We start from the raw sequence: 16,257 nt of genomic DNA, 5'->3' as shown, positions 1-16,257 counted from the left end.
CTGCTACATGTGTGTGTAAGAGATCTACCATCATCTATTATCAATAATATTCTCTATTTATTCTTTTAGTTCAAATAAATTATTTTTGCTGGTCAGATTTGGAAACACTGATTGTTGAACCAACTTCTGGCTTTATTTTATTTAGTTATTTTGCATATATTTACTTATATGATTATAACTAGAATTTTTATTGTAGATTCATGCATTATTTATTTTGCATCAAAAACTAAATATTTCTGCTGGTGAAACAAAGTGTGGAAATACATCTCTGCAAAATGTGTTGCAGGCTTTATATTATTTTATTTTAAAAGAAATTCTCTTTCATCTCTAATTCATGGCTCTCCATCTGGCCCTGTTCCAATGGTCCCCTCCCCCTCCCCCACATACTGTTTTTTTTTTTTTCTTAGCAGAATCTCATATTGGTCGTAAGGACTAATTTCCATGTGCATTGGCTCCATTGGTGCGCGTTCACGGCCTCACGCTTGCCGCATCATTTGATCAGGCGTGACGCGCCCCTGGGATCCCAATACAATCAGCCCTGGGTTTAATCTCGTGTCCATGAGCAGGTGCTTCGGGTTCAAGGTCTTTTGTTTCACCCATAACTGTCGCCTCACAACGGGGATAAAAGACAATGAGCCCCACTGAAGGAACAATTGCGCTTTTTTCGGGGCGCCGCTGTTCACCATCTGCCCGTGTCTGTAAGTACAGGCAGCTGTATTAGTATTTGAAGAGCATTTCTCTCCGTTCATTTATATTCATGAAAACATCTAATTTGGATGTTGCATCAACATTGAGCACTTAAGTAATAAATCATTTACATTTATTATTGAAACAGAAAAAAAGTGGTTACGCCCGATATAAGCTATATTATTGTGGGGTTTTCTGTTTGAGCATTGGCCCAAAATCGGGGTAACTTGGGACGCGGCATGAAGGGAGGCGCAGTTTTACCGAGATCATTGTGTTCTTTAATAAAACCTTATAAACAACGCTTAGTTGTTAAAAATAATGTAATGAAACATTTTTATTATGCATTTTTAATAACTTCAAAAAAGTATTTATTATAAACGGAGTAGGCTACATGTCAACCGCTCACCTTTTGACACATTACCGCCACAGACAGAGTCACATGACCAAAATGAATAGAGGAGAGAAACGCTCTGGGACGCAGAACAGAAAAGACAAAGGAGAAAAGAAAAACTATGCATTCAAATACAGAAATGTACAAGTGAACTAATATAAATTATCAAGCTATTATTATAATTTTTTTCATTGTAAGTCATGCAGTCATTCAACATTTGACATTGTTGTCTAATAGAGGGCAAATAAGTGATTAACGTTAATATCAGTTCTAATGCTCAAAAAATGAAGTCACAATAGGTTTGGGAATTGGGCATTTGATTTACATTTAAGAGGAAATTAGTAGGTTGTTAACAAGGATACAAACTAGCCACATTTAGCCAAAAATTGCAGTTTTAAATTTAAAATAGGTCAATTGTAGAAAACTTGCTACTTCATACTTTAGTACAAAACAATGTTGAATTTTGACAAAAAAAAAAAGGTTATTTTGAGATGTTATAGTAGCAATTTATAACATCCAAATATAAATCCAAAAGCAAAACATGTGAAAAGAGCTATATTACAGAGTGGAAATAGTAAATGAGGCAATGAATGATCCTCTGCCCCATCTAGTGGCCATAGTGGGAATATCATGACATTTATTTTAATAATATTTGTTTTTCTACCAGGTGGCAGAAATCTTTCACTTAAAGGAAAACCACCATTTTTCCATATTCCACTATGTTTTTCCCTCAACTTAGACGAGTTCATACGTACCTCTCCCATCTCAATGCGTGCACTTAATCACTAAAGCATGCCGCGCCACTATGTTAGCGTTTAGCTTAGCAACATTCATTCCTTAGGATTCAAACAAGGATGAATTTAGAAGCTACCAAACACTTCCATGTTTTCCCTATTTAAATACAGTTACATGAGTAATTACACTAAGTATGGTGACACAAAATAAAATGTAGCGATTTTCTAAGCGGATAAAAAATGATAACTATAATGTATGGTGCAAGAGCTCTTTGTAGCACTTCAACCTCGGCCCCTCTTCCTGCACGCCTGCACTATTGGTAGTAGTTCGGGGGAGTTTTCAGGAGTATTATTTACATTTACATAACTAAAAAGTGAGCAATATAACGTGTTTGAAAAAAATAAAATAAACAGAAGTGTTCTATTGTCTGAGCTCAACCACCTGGAGTTGAAGGGGATATTATATAACACACTTTTTTCCTATGGTATTGAAAATGGGGGAGAGGGTTCGGACCTTTGTCACTTTTTTTTTTTACCCCTGATGAGTTTGTATTCTTCCATACACAAGCTAGTTAATGGGCTTTTGGTCATTGACTTGCAGAAAGTTTTCTATTGGAGTTAGTGTTAGGGGCTAGAATTTAGGGGGCGCCAAAACTGATCTTATATACCCCTCAGCAGATGTTCAGTTGTGCCCCTGAAGTTTAGATATATAAATATAGATAGAGCGTTTATTGGCTATTTTACAACTTTGAATGCGAATGAGTATATACGCAAGATTTTAAAATATTTTTGAAGCAGGTCTACATACTGCTGAATCCAAATATACAATAAAAAAAACAGTACTATCGTGAAATAAAATAACTCATTTCTATTTGAATATATGAATAATCTAAAATGTATTTTAATAGCCATTCCTCCGGTCTTCAGCATCACATGATCCTTCAGAAATCATTCCAGTACATTGATTTTGGTGCTTAAGAAACATTTCTTATTATTATCAATGTTGAAAACAGTTGTACTGCTTAAAATTAATTTTGTGGACACCTTAATGCATATACATTTTGGATTATGTAATTAATAGAACGTTCATAAAACACCATTCATTTGAAATACACTTTTTTTTTGTCTTTGTTGTTTGATAAATTGAATTTATCCTGGCTGAATAAAAATATTAATTTATTTTAAAAAATCTTCTGATTCTTGTTGAATATAATACTGTTATATTTTTTTCATATGTAAATGAATAAATGAATGAATAGTTATGCAATGTGGTTGATTTGATCTTTTGTAATGAATGCTGGGATGCTTTACTCACCTGTATCCACTAGGTTGCTCTTGAGTGCGGTAAAAGGAGGATAATCTGCCCACAGCTCATTCTCTCAAGAGCCGATAAAGATCCACCATCTGACGAGCTGGAGCGCTGCTGTCACACACTGTCACACACAATCACTGATTATATACAACATGGAGGAATGCAGCATCGAGTAATGTGATCAGAGCCGATCTCTTCAGATGGTAAGATCTCACCCTTAGTCTGCTGCTTCTTTCTCTGTCATTTGATTTGATTATGCATTTATTAATATAAATTAAGCACTGTTCAGTTATAATTCTCTAGCCAGACAGGCATTAGTGTGGTTGTGCACTAATAACGCCCCAATATAGTGCCGGACTCATAAATTACGGTGCTGTTATGTTGCTACAGTATGATGTGATGGAATTAACACATCTGTGTCTCTGGTCCATTTATGTCTATGTAATAATTAAATTATAATAATGATAATATTTTACTATGTAGTACTGTGTGGTATTTACAGCAGTTTTTTTTTTGTGCACATCTTTTTTTTTTCCAGAGAAAATGTAGTGTAAAAATTTTTTTACTAGAAAAAGAAGAAGAAGAAAGTATGAGATTTTTTTATTTTATTCATTGAGTTTTATTCCACTCAATGAATCCTGGGATGGGGTCCATGAGTGAACACATGCCTCTAATATAGTTTTTAGTATCATTATATTATGGCTTAAAGGGGTCTTATTATGCTTTTCAACTGTAGTTAGTCCGTAATGTTGCTGTTTGAGTTTTTTTGAGTGAATTGATTTGATTTCGAGCAATATTTACACAGAAGCTCGCAAGTGTGGCTATGGTAAGGGGCATGACATTTCCCGACCAGACGCCAAGTGCTGCCAATCACAATACACACTGGCCCAGCTAACCATTCACAGGGCATTTTGTATTTCAGAAGGCGGGCCTTCATTTGATACAGAAACTTTTCCAGGCGTTCATGCCAGACTTAGGAGAGATAAAGTCAAGATTTGTAAAAGAGCATAATAGGACCTCTTTAAGAGCAGAGATTCTATTAAAGGTATAGTCCATCCCAAAAAGCTCCCCTTGCCCTCATGTCATTTCAAATTTTTGCATTGCATTTCTTTCACCTGTGGAATACAAAATAAGATGAACAAAGAATGTTAGTAAAAAAAAGTTTTATGGTTTTTGAGGTAAAGTATAACTTGATTGTCTCAGTATTAGTATAAACGCTATTTTTAAGATACTTGACTGTCACCTCCCCTCTGCACTGTTCCTTCCTGTCCTCTCATCTTCACTTTTCTCCTTCTATCTCAGTGGATCCAGGTCAGAAACAAGGACAAGTGTCAAAGCCCTGCTCGTGCTTTCGGTTCAGTGCACACTATGCAACTGTTCCCTTTTTCTTTGGGCTGAACATTACAAAAGCCTGCTTGTATTAACATTTGGGGAAATGCTTGCATCTTTTCAGTGCAGTCTATTTTCATTTCTGCTCTTATAAAATGAATTAAAACAAAATCTTACAAATTGTGTAAGCAACTACTGGAATTTATCCTCATGGGTTTGGCCCCATTAGAGCTAATGATAGCAGAGATGTGCCAGTGAACGTGCTGCTGCTTTTATACGTAGACAGCAGGCGTGTGTTCTGACATAAGCATGAACCCACAGACGACTCCTGTGGTGATAACAGCTCTCCGTGTCAGACACCACAATCTGCCCGCTTGGATTTCACTCTCCTCTTGGCTGCTGAATCAGCCAGAAAAAGCATCTGAATTTGGCAGAGTAATACAGAAAGGGAGACTAGGATCATTTTGGCAGGGGCTCCTTCTAAATTTCATTAAAGCTTTGTTTATAGCTCATTATTAATAATGGGGTTGTCATGTGTCTCCCAGCTTCACACTTACTCTATGTTCTGTTCCAAAATGAGTCAAGAAAGATTCATTCAACTTTTAAATAAATATAACACCCACCCCAAAAAAAGGTTATTTTAAGAACTGTTCACTGAAAGGTTCTTTGGGGAACCAGAAATGGCCTTGCTCCGAAAAACCCCTTCTGGAACTTTTATTTATGAATCACTCTTTTGAATCAAATCAGTTGATCTGATTCATGAAACTTACTGATTCAATTCTTGAATTAAACTCACTGAGTCAGTGATTCATCAGTTTTCAATTTAAACCCTTTTCAAGCAGAAGATGATAAATATAGTTATGTAAACATCATTCTGTAAGTGCAAAGGAACAGCAGAATCCACACCATAATGATAACGACATGGAAGATCAATATAGTTGGAATCACTTTTCACAATGATGATAGCCATTCTGAATTTATTATGCTTTAAAGAGTGTGAGCATTTAAGGAAGTCGACAAAATTATGAACAGAATGCACTGGTGTGGATGCTAGTTTTGTTATTGTTATGATTAACTCTTCTGGTTTGAACAGGCCTTCATAGATTATTTTAGGGTATGTTTTATAAAAATGTAATTCCGCCTTGAAACAACATGGAGGTGTCTAAATGATAGAATTTCTTCCTTCACACAGTTCAATTAGGTTGGAGTTGTTTTGAATCTGAAAAGCTTTACACTTACAGTGCAGCTTTTACTGATTTCATATCAAGTGTGTGACCAAACGGCAAGATTGACTGAAGCTTTAAATCGGGTTTGGCACTTTAACACCACTGCTGTGGTTTATTCTGAGTTTTCTTGATGAATCACTTACTCCGAGGGTCCAACGACTGCGAGATTGATAGTCACGGGGGTTGCCATGGAGACAAGACCAGCAGCCTCCGATCACATTGACTGTTGATGATGGCCGTAATTTAAAATAACAAGCTTTCCTGTGTTGCACCGGAAGGATGATTGCCCCGATTATGATGACATCTCCACCATGCTGAGATCTCTTTCACAATTATCCATCAGATCCTGCGCTGTGTGGCATTCCTCTGGCTCTAATCTGTCTCAGTGGGTCACACGGACCCCTGCTTAACCGATATCAGCTCAGCGGGCGTATTAACTATGGATGACGTCAGGCTTTGCTGCATGTTATTCACAAGGGCACAGCCGCCCTTCTTCAGAGATACATCACTAAGCTGCTACTGTTCCTGAGCCTCGCTGGCTAACTGTGCCAGAGTCTCTGGCTATATTTAGCGCTGCCTGTTTGGTTTTGGGTGCAGATTAATGTGGAGCGATGAAAATGGGAGCGAGGGATATCCGAACCTCTCCGTTGATGGATTTTATGGAGGAGCCTGTAGCCTGTGATGGGAGTTAAAGGTTTATCCTGCTGGCATTAGTTGCTTCCTGGTGGATCTTTTGGTGTGAGTCTGCATCTCCTCTGCAGAGAGACGGTAAGTAGGGAATGGAAACATATAGGGACATGTGAAGCACATGATTACATCATGAGTCCAGTGTCTGATCATGTATGGTGAGAGGGCAAAATGTGCCCTTTTGAAGAGTTTAATACCTATCCTATCTTTTATGGAAGCGTTGTTTGTTAATGACCCTGATCCATTTAATGTCCAATGGGGACCATCCACTGTATGACTCATGCTATTCATGTGTGCATGTATGATTCACAATTTAAAATTATTCATTTTATTAAAAAAAAAATGTAAATATGTAAAGTAAAGAACTATATAAAAAAAAAAGATTTTGTATGTGCTCCAAAAAGATAACCAGTCCATTCTCAGGAGTGTAAATCAAGAAAAATTTGATCCACTTAAAAAACTAAAAATGTCCGCACACTGATAGACACACAATTAGATGATTAGAAGGCAAAAGTCTTTTACAAAAGCACTGAAGAATGTATGAGCTGAAACGTCTGTTCTTTAGTCTGTTTTTAAGACATTTTTCACTATTGTCATCCTATAGATGTTAAAGTAATTTTTGTGATAGACCTTTTCCTTTGTCTAAAGTAAAGTTCTATAACCATTTCTATAATGGTGTAATTATATATATTTTTTCTATTTATTCTATAATATGCAATTTAATTTTTCATATATTATATTATACTCTTGCACTGATGTTAAAGCCAATAAATATTGTATCTACTAAAAATAAATACAAATATATGTACATTCTGTTTTTGGGGCCTCATATTCAGTGTTGCTTCTGTTAACTAAAAGTAAATCTATTAAAAATCATTTTTGGTTATTGAAACAAAGCTTAAATATACAATATAAAAAAACATACATTTTAAATTGCCTTGGTGACTTGATTAAATTTTTTTTTTATAAATAAACATGTAAGGTTGAAGTATTAACATTATTAAACTAAAATAAAAAAATAAATAAAACCTATAAAAAAGAAAAGATCCATGCACAAAAACAAATAAAAATGACAAAAGAACATAATATAATAAAAAGTCAAGTTCAAATAAAAACTGAATATAGAAAACAAAATCACATTCAAAATACTTATAATTAATATAATATAATATATATTAAATAATACTAAAATAACAGTGTTCATATTAAAAGAGTGACTACGTGTTATAAATGTTATATTTAAATATATGTTTTTGCGTATTTTTTTCAACAATTTTTTCTCTCAATATAAGCAATGTTTAACATTTCGCTGTTCTAATGTAGGTCTTCAGGAGTGGGCCGCTGTTTGTACTTCGCTTGAGGTTGACTGTGAGAGCGAGAGCAAGGCATTCTGGGAATCCCAGCCAGCCGTGGATGTGGTTGAGTCTTAGCTATCAGCAGCAGAAGAAAGGTTTATCCAATGCTGCCCCTCTGTATACGGAAGCTTACCTCCAGAGGCATCATGAGTGGATAACAGGTGTGTCCGGAGGCGGTGCATAGGTCAACGGGTGGGATCATTGCAGTGAATGGGCAGCTCTGAGTGGGAGGGAGGTGCTGTAAATGATGACCAGTCTTTTCCGCCGGAGTAATGCGAACAGTAACCATGGCAGTGGTACACGAGGGAGCGACGATGGATCACGAGAGCTCAATAACATAAGGCCTCCACATCAGGTCCGGCGTTTGGAGTTTACCCAGGCTATGGATGACTTTAAGACGATGTTCCCCAGCATGAAGCATGAGGTTATTGAGTGTGTCTTAAGAGCCAACCATGGTGCTGTCGACTCCACCATTGACCAGCTACTGCAGATGAGCCTGGACAGCAAGGCCACGGATGACAGCTCGGATTCTGAGGACAGCATCCCTCCAGAGGTGAGTCTAGAAACTTTTAATGAGATCTAAAAGTGTGGCATTTTTAGATCTGTGTGCACAAAAGAATCTTCCCTTTTTTCTCCTGCAGATCCTGGAAAGAACACTGGAGCCGGACAGCTCAGATGAGGAGCCTCCACCCGTCTACGCGCCGCCCTCCTACGACATGCACATCTATGACAGAAAACATCCTGCAGATGTTCCATCCACACCGCCACCCAGGCAAGAAAAACAACTAATCATGTTTCCTGTTGGAAAAATGACTAATAATAACAGTAGACTTTAACCTGTGAGAGAGACATTGTATCTGCATTCACTTTGTTGAAATGCTTTTTATGTTGACTTGAAAAAAAATTCTGCTACTATTTATTCTTACTTTTCTTCACACCAAATTATTCTGATGACAGACTTAGGACCAGGCATTTAAGAAAAAGAATAAAAACAAGATTTGAGATGCTGTACAATGAGATTGGTCCATTGGTTATCCAGTCAAATTATCTGCTGATTCAAAGTCACATAAGCTTTTTGTTGTGCATTAAGGAATTTATTCGGTAAATGTGCTCTAAAGTTTATGACTTTCTGTTGGTTAACAAATGTATTCACCTCAAATTGATCCACAATTTAAGATTTTTCTTCTTATTCTTCTTCTTCTGAGACCAAATTTATAAAATGAATGCAGTCTAGACTTCCAGGCTGGGATCCCCAAACTCTGCACAGATTTTTGTGAGTTTCTTACTCCGTGTATTCTACTCTTCTTTTTTTTTTTTTTTACTTTTTCCTAACTTTAGTTTATGGAATTTCCATAAGGGACTTTCTAAACAGGCCCAAATTCCCACAGAGGGTGAAAACTTTCATCCAATAACTCCTTCAGGCTAGCTTTTATATCACCAGCAAAGCCTAACAACTACCTTGGTATAACGTGCTAAAATATATAATTTAAAGTTTAATGTAAAAATCTGCTCAAACATGCTAGCAATGTGCTAAATTATGCTAGCCAAATGTTAAAACATTCTCGCAATGTGCTAAACCTTATAAAAATAACTACTAACATGTCAAAACATGCTAGCAACATGCTTATGTATGTTAGCAGCATGTTAAAACAATGCTAATGCTAGCAATGCTATGCTAGTCTATATAACCATTTTGAACTGATGTGCTTTACTTCTCAAGTTTAGTCTGCTGCTTTGTTGTGTAAACCGTTTAAACTAACAAGCTATTTAGTGAATAAACGGTTTCTAAGTAAGTCCCTTATTAGTTTGATATTACTACATCAAAGCATCAAAGTCTTGAAGACTACATAGTACATTCAAAGTTGATAATTTAACTTAAAAAAAAAGGAATATCGGAAGGAATATGTTGAATATATAAAACATTTGAGAATCAAAAGAAATGCTACTGCAACTGAAGAAGCCATTGTAGCTTCTGATCTCATCCATAATAAATGACTTGCACTCAGAGCTCACAGACAAAGTCCAGTAACAACCAGCAGTTGTCAGGTTATCTTGCGTTTGGAGCAGGATACCTGATGTTTGGGATTGTGTGGGACAGATTTGTGAGGTAACCAAATCATTTTGATGACAGACTTTTGCTCAGGGACTACAGATTGACTAAAGCAACATTTGAGATGGTGTACAAAGACATTAGTCCACTGGTTAGTGCACTCATCCAATCATCTGAGCACTGAGGAATTTATTCCACCTCAGCAGAGCGCATACGATTTTATGCACATCTTGGCATTTCCATCAAGCGCACAAAAAGTCTCATAAAATATATGGATGGAAACAGTTACTGATCTATTAGTAAGTGAACTCCGCAAACAACAGTGCCTTTAAACCTCAAGATGAGAATCCCATCAGGCCTTTCTTATTTTAAGAGTGTGTTTCATAAGAAGAATTAGTTTTATTTTATACTCATTTTGTCAGGTTCGATGATTATCCCCCTCCTGGGCATCAGCAGGTCGGCAGACACAGGAACTGGAATCCACCGTTACTAGGCAACCTCCCTGATGACTTCCTGCGTATCCTGCCTCAGCAGTCAGAAAGTCTTCAGGTGGATTTATAAACCATTTACATGTATTTTCGGTATTAAAATCTTGGCTGAATATCATGCGTTTACATTAGCAAACATTAAGATCCAGATTCAAAGATTTAGATCCAGATCCAGATTCAAATTCCTTCCAAATTCACTGGGTTCATACACTGGCCATATCATGCATATAATATTTTTGTTGCATTTAACTCATTCCATTTTTTTCAGCCAACATTTCATTCAAAATTACAAACAAAAATCTTGAGTTGAGCATTACATCTTTATTTTAGGGCCTTAATTCAGTAAATTTAAGACCAGATAAGGGCAATTCATTTGACATTAAAAATGTCATTATTGATTTCTTTCCCCCTGCAGCATTCTCAGAGCAACCTGTCTCAGCCTTCCTCCTCCTCCTCTTCCTCACTTTCATCCCTGATGCAGCTTTCATCCAGCAGTAGTGCCCTGTCAGGTGGCGTTTGGTCATCTGAACAGGACAGGAAGTTGAAACAATACTTGGAGGATGAGCGAATAGCCCTTTTTCTGCAGAATCAGGAGTTCATGAAAGAGCTACAGCGTAACAGAGACTTCCTCATAGCTCTGGAGATAGGTACACACACACACACACACACACACACACACACAAATATGCTGACCTCAATGTGAATTTCATATTGACTTCTATTGTTTATATAGTTGTTTATATATGTAAAGGAAGTGGCAACATAATTTTTCCCACATATTGTGAAGAACATCTGAGTTAAATGGATTATGGAAATGTGAAAAAAAAAAATGAAATGCAGAAAGTGGTGGAGTGTAAGCAGACTAAATAATTGGAGAGACCAACATAGACCACCAGAAAAAAGTCTGCTGCTTTACCAGAAGATTTTATTTGTAACGTTTTTGTTTTTAAAAAATTACAAGGCCAGAAATTGTTCACAATAGGTTTCATGCATTTACAAAATACAATTGTATACCAACATTTAATTAAAATTAAATTAAAAGTATGTTACACTATTATTCAAATTAATTAATTTATACTTAATTAAATTCTGTTTCAGTTATATTTACTGTAGACCTAATCCTAAATTTTTAAACACTTTTAGAAGTGAATTAAATGGATTTTTATTATCATTCAGTTTTTGTGGTGAAATTTTTTTGACCTTTCCCTCATAAAGGTTTAGTGCAACTATGTCAGAGACACCTTGCCCACTGTCACTCAAACACTCATTTTTCAAACATACTTCACATAAAATGAAATAATGTTTGGATTTCTCAATGTGAGGGAAATCTGTCATTCATACAGGGTTTCTGCAGGTCCTTAAAAGTCTTACAGTTAGTCAAAATTAAGGCCATAAACAGTCTTAAATGGTACAAGAAAGTCTTATTTATTATGATTTCAAGAGTTCTTAAATTTGGCAATGGAAAGACAAGAGTTGCTGTATGACTTATTGTAAAGATTAAACTTCAGAAGGCGATGAATTAATTGATTAAACTGGAGCTCTGTATGTTTCAAAGTCACTGCTTTGTTTTCTGCTGCTATTGGAGGAACTATACTGTATTTCTGCAATTCCGAGAATGAATTTGCATTTTCAATAAGTCTGCTGGTTTTGTTCAGACCAATGTGAAAATCAGCCCATGTTTTTATGCAGCAAACACACATTTGTAAATGTGAACTGGTGGATCGACAAAAAGATAATGCATTAGAAAAATCTAAACAATTTAGACTGTAAAATATATTTATATGCTACTTAATTAATATAATAATTTATTTGTAATAGTTGTTTCAATTAATATAATAATTGATCAATTTGATTCATCGATTTTCTTAAAAAGTTTAAATTCTGAAATGTGAAGTTTATAACTTTATATATATATATAAAAAAATTGTGAAAACCTGTAATCGTGCTTTTTACAGTCATTTTACAGTTCAATATGTCACTATAGACATTGCCCTGCCCTGCTCATGTGGTATTAATTTTATTTGTGGTGGTCTTAAATTTGAGCTTATAAATCCTGCAGATACCCTGTTCATAGCCAAGAACTCATTAACCAACATTGCATTCAAGCACCTTTTTTTTTTTTTTACCTATTTACCTATTTTTTGTGCCCCCTCAAAGTTTTAGTTCCTCCCAAAATTTCTTCCTCACCTTACCTACCTTTAGGATGATTAATATAATGAAATATAATTTCTACCTTTCTATTTGCAAAAAGATTTGCAATGTTTTTCATTCTCATATTTGCAAACTATCACTCCTATCATTCTGCTAAAGTGCCTTTTAAATGAACCCCAGAGGGTTGTGTGTGTGAACCGCTCACTGTGTGCAGTGTTGTGTTGTTCACTCCACTGTCTCCACTCTGGAGCGACCGATCTTCACCTGCCCTCAGTGACCCTGTTACCTGCTGTGTTTTAGATCATCAGAGGTGCGAGAAAGCACAGTGTGGTCATTCATCCGCTTGCACAGAGAACTCCGCCGAAGGTAGATTCCCTTCATCTTCATCCATCCATCAGCCATGTCTGCCACACAAACACTGACAGGAAGCTTCATCTGAACCTGTCGGTGCCGCCACATAAAAAAACACACAGATAACGGCCTACAGGGACCACATTCTACACTTTTGCAGCATTTAACAATTTTTTTTATCATAAGGTTAAATTAGTCTGTTTAACAAAAAAAACAAAAAAAATCTGTCATTATTTAATCATCTGCCGAACGCAAAGGAGAAAATGTGATTGGTAAATGTGAGCAACCATATGTTGTCTAATTCTTGATGTAGGTGATAATTGTGTCTCGGGGTCTGAGGAGGCCTGTTCATCAGTCTCTGACGATGCCTTATTCCTGGAGAAACTCAAGCACATGGGCAAATGTAGGAAAACGCAGACGAAGTTTAACAGCAAGTTCATGTAATGGCTTGAGCTCTTGGCCCTTTTTGATCACTGCATTATTACCTGCAGCTACAAGGAAGAAGCTTTTTGAAATTGCCAGATCATTCTCGGAGAAGACCAGAAGAAAGAAGTCCAAAAAGCGAGCTTTCTCCAAACACCAGTCATATCCTCACATGTCCAGCCCCGACAGTCGCTGCCTGGAGTTTGCTTCTATGTATGTTGTGTTTTTTGTTCCTATAACTACTAGATTCAGTGTAATGTCAGTGCATGTCTAAATATGATTTTTTGATCTTCTTGTTCTGATATGTATTGTATGAATTAAAAGCTATACTTTTTTAAAGTTAAAAATGCTAGAATACATCTTATAAGCTATATGGCATTGTAGTATTAAACCTGTAGTGTGTTTGGTCCTTGACTTCCTCTCAGTCAAGGCTCTGCAACCTCCATCGTCAATCTCCTGGAAGAAGTAGAGGGGCCGCCTTCGGGTAAATATTCCCTTTATCTAAATGCAAATGTGAAATCTATCGGCACTTCATAAAATGTATAATATTTGGTGAAACCTCGTAAAGTGGAAATATGTTTGTGTCTATAAGCTGAGGATGACAACAAACTTAAGAGACTTTCAGAAAGAGACGAAGGGGAGGAGTCAAAGGAAGTGATGTCATGGTAAGTGCTCACAAATACACTTATCATCTTTACATCATTGGACGAATATGGATAATTGGCACATATTTTTTTATGATTTTTGACAGATGGATGAATCCTGGCCGGAGCTGCCGATGTTGTCTGCTTTAGAGAGCCTGATTCAACAGCTCTGAAGACTAAAGCGTCATGATGATCGAGATTTTACTCATTAGTTTCCTGCAATGCTTTATTAAACCTGAACCATAAAATCATCATAGTTCTATATTGTTTGTAATATTCTGGTTCTACAGTCTAGTTTAGGACTGTCATGTGGTGTAGCAGATCTGGTGGTGTTTAGAAGAATGCTGTGCTGGGCCTCGGGGCTCAGAACATCCACAAGCACAAAACCTCATTGCTCAGCTTGATAAGAAAATCTGTGTTTATCTCAGGAGTAATTTTAATGGCCTGGAGTCTATGTACAGTTCCTTTGATGTTTATAGATAAAGCTCTTTTCAATTCTCATTATCTTATCTTATAGGTTTTATTTTGATAACTTGGAGATTGGTGTAAAATGTGTTATAAAATTAAAGTTGTTGTGTTTTCAACCAAATCACAATTTAAAATCATGCTCAAGACTTCTTCACCATTAATTCCGGAAATTAACAAACATATTTTATTCTTAGTGTGAAGTGAGGTTCTGTTTTTTGTGTATTTACACTGGGATAGTAGGCTAATTATTAAAACTAAATTGTAATTTTCAGAGTTTAGAGCTGTCAGCTCACTGTAAATTGATATTGATTTTCAAAGGATGATGTAGTTTGTTATTAAATTACATTTTGAGAGCAACACATCCTTGTTTGTCCTTTAATAATTCGTTTGCAGAAGGGATGAAACTTTTCATATGCGCAAATTTACAAAGTCAAACATTTAGGATGATAAACAGTTTTGTTTACTTGGTAATGTGATAGCACATTGGTGCTTACTTGGGTTGTGCTCTTGTGTTTTAATTCTTACAAGAACCAGCAGAGAACATCACATGTGCCATAAGGCCAAACAATAAGGGGATTTTCACATTTAAAAATGAGAATAATTTTTACCCAATGTTTAAAAATATATCAGTTTTATGAAAAACGTGTCTTATAAATATAGATTTAGTCAGGCTATTTTATGATAACTCGTTGCATGATATAAACTCTGCAGAGGGATGTTACGATTTAAAGGCGCATATAGATAATTTTTTTCCTCAGTAAAAAGTTTTACAATTAAAGAAATTAATAGCACGTCTCACAAAATATCTTTGAAATCACTGACATTTCCATAAGAGAAATCTAATATCATCACTCTTGTAAAAGCTTATGTTTTACATCTCGGGTCTACTCTTGGGGGCGGATCAGACGTTCCAGTCATATATGACAAACTCATTTTGTATTGACAATTTCCCTTTTATTAAAATTTTTCCACTTATGGAATAAATCAATAAAGATTTTTACAATGACTTCGGAAAATGCCAAGTTTTGCTTTTGCGTGATGCTGTATCCACGACGCTAGGTGTCAGTATCATATCGGCCAGCGCAAAACAACCAACTGTCTGCTTCAGTGACCAAACTAATCAGCAACAAACATCTCTAAAAATATAGATATATATTCAAATAGATAAAGAGAGGTTGACATAAATTTATTTTGCCTATTTAAGTTTAAATTAATCTTGGCACAGGTGACCTCGATTGTTTGTGACACTTTATTGTCACTATTGTCACTTTATCCCGCTTTATCCCCTTCTGTAAGTGTCCAGCAGATGGAGCTATACACCAGTGCCTTGCTGTACATTGCTTGTTCAGCTCAAACACCTTCTGATTTTTCTTTTCAATCATAATCAGTCATTACTGTGATAGATGGCATTTATTTTGCTATCAGGAACAGCCTAAACACCTGTAGGGTTCCTGAGAGAGAGAAAGAGAGAGAGCTGGCTGTGGGTGCTCACGTGTCCGAGTGTTTCTGTTCATTGTCTGGTGTCTGCAGATTGGGATTTATTTATAGCCGTGTCTGTCTACCTCAAAGCCCCATAATGCACCACTCCCAGATCCTGCGACTGATGGCCTTTTCTTTTTTAACCTAGGTCTCAAAAATAATCTCAGATCTGATCTCACCAAACATAAATAGAAAAGCACACGGCACCACCTGCCCCGCAGACACAAACAGTCTGAAATGTGACTGAAAAGACGTGTCAGTCGGGTATTTACTGACAGCCTGTGTCACGGATGATCTCTGTCATCAGATTCTCCACAATCCAATTTAATCTGCTGTATCCTGGGAAAGGATTCCTCAGGCTGACCAATAGAGAGAGAGTATCATGACGACACAGCAGCAGCCAGGTGGAGGCTGCACTTTGTCTGTAGCACTTCTGTAGGCTTTTTTGGCTTGGTGCTCTGAAACTTTCTCATATAAATCAC

The 16,257-nt window shown here is 36.3% G+C and overlaps 1 protein-coding gene across 7 annotated transcripts; it reads left to right on the top strand.

Annotated features, from left to right (window-relative positions):
• The first annotated feature begins 3,183 nt into the window (after nt 1-3,183).
• LOC128020986 (CUE domain-containing protein 1-like) lies at nt 3,184-14,653 on the top strand. Of its 7 annotated transcripts, none has more exons than XM_052607830.1 (12): nt 3,184-3,327; nt 6,277-6,447; nt 7,690-8,274; nt 8,363-8,493; nt 10,194-10,320; nt 10,675-10,906; nt 12,711-12,776; nt 13,075-13,164; nt 13,253-13,397; nt 13,610-13,668; nt 13,777-13,849; nt 13,936-14,653. In XM_052607830.1, coding segments are annotated over exons 3-12 (1,233 nt in total). In that variant the 5' UTR covers nt 3,184-3,327; nt 6,277-6,447; nt 7,690-7,965; the 3' UTR covers nt 13,937-14,653. The 7 variants fall into 7 exon arrangements, 5 of the variants coding, with proteins under 5 accessions (XP_052463790.1, XP_052463791.1, XP_052463792.1 ...); XM_052607831.1 differs by having other exon boundaries at nt 3,208-3,327; nt 6,023-6,447; XR_008185455.1 differs by lacking the exon at nt 3,184-3,327 and having other exon boundaries at nt 5,329-6,447; nt 13,253-13,346; nt 13,614-13,668.
• Nucleotides 14,654-16,257: the final 1,604 nt, after the last annotated feature.

This window comes from Carassius gibelio, chromosome A10 (genome assembly GCF_023724105.1).
Source record: "Carassius gibelio isolate Cgi1373 ecotype wild population from Czech Republic chromosome A10, carGib1.2-hapl.c, whole genome shotgun sequence".
Taxonomy (NCBI): Eukaryota; Metazoa; Chordata; class Actinopteri; order Cypriniformes; family Cyprinidae; genus Carassius; species Carassius gibelio.
This window is presented reverse-complemented; position numbering and strand designations above follow the sequence as displayed.

Excerpts from the sequence above, each read along its gene's own strand:
- LOC128020986 (XM_052607830.1), top strand. The coding sequence starts at position 7,966 with ATGATGACCAGTCTTTTCCGCCGGAGTAATGCGAACAGTAACCATGGC. Across the intron at positions 10,907-12,710 it reads CCTCATAGCTCTGGAGATAG|ATCATCAGAGGTGCGAGAAA; the intron begins GTACACACACAC and ends GCTGTGTTTTAG. Across the intron at positions 13,669-13,776 it reads AGTAGAGGGGCCGCCTTCGG|CTGAGGATGACAACAAACTT; the intron begins GTAAATATTCCC and ends TGTGTCTATAAG.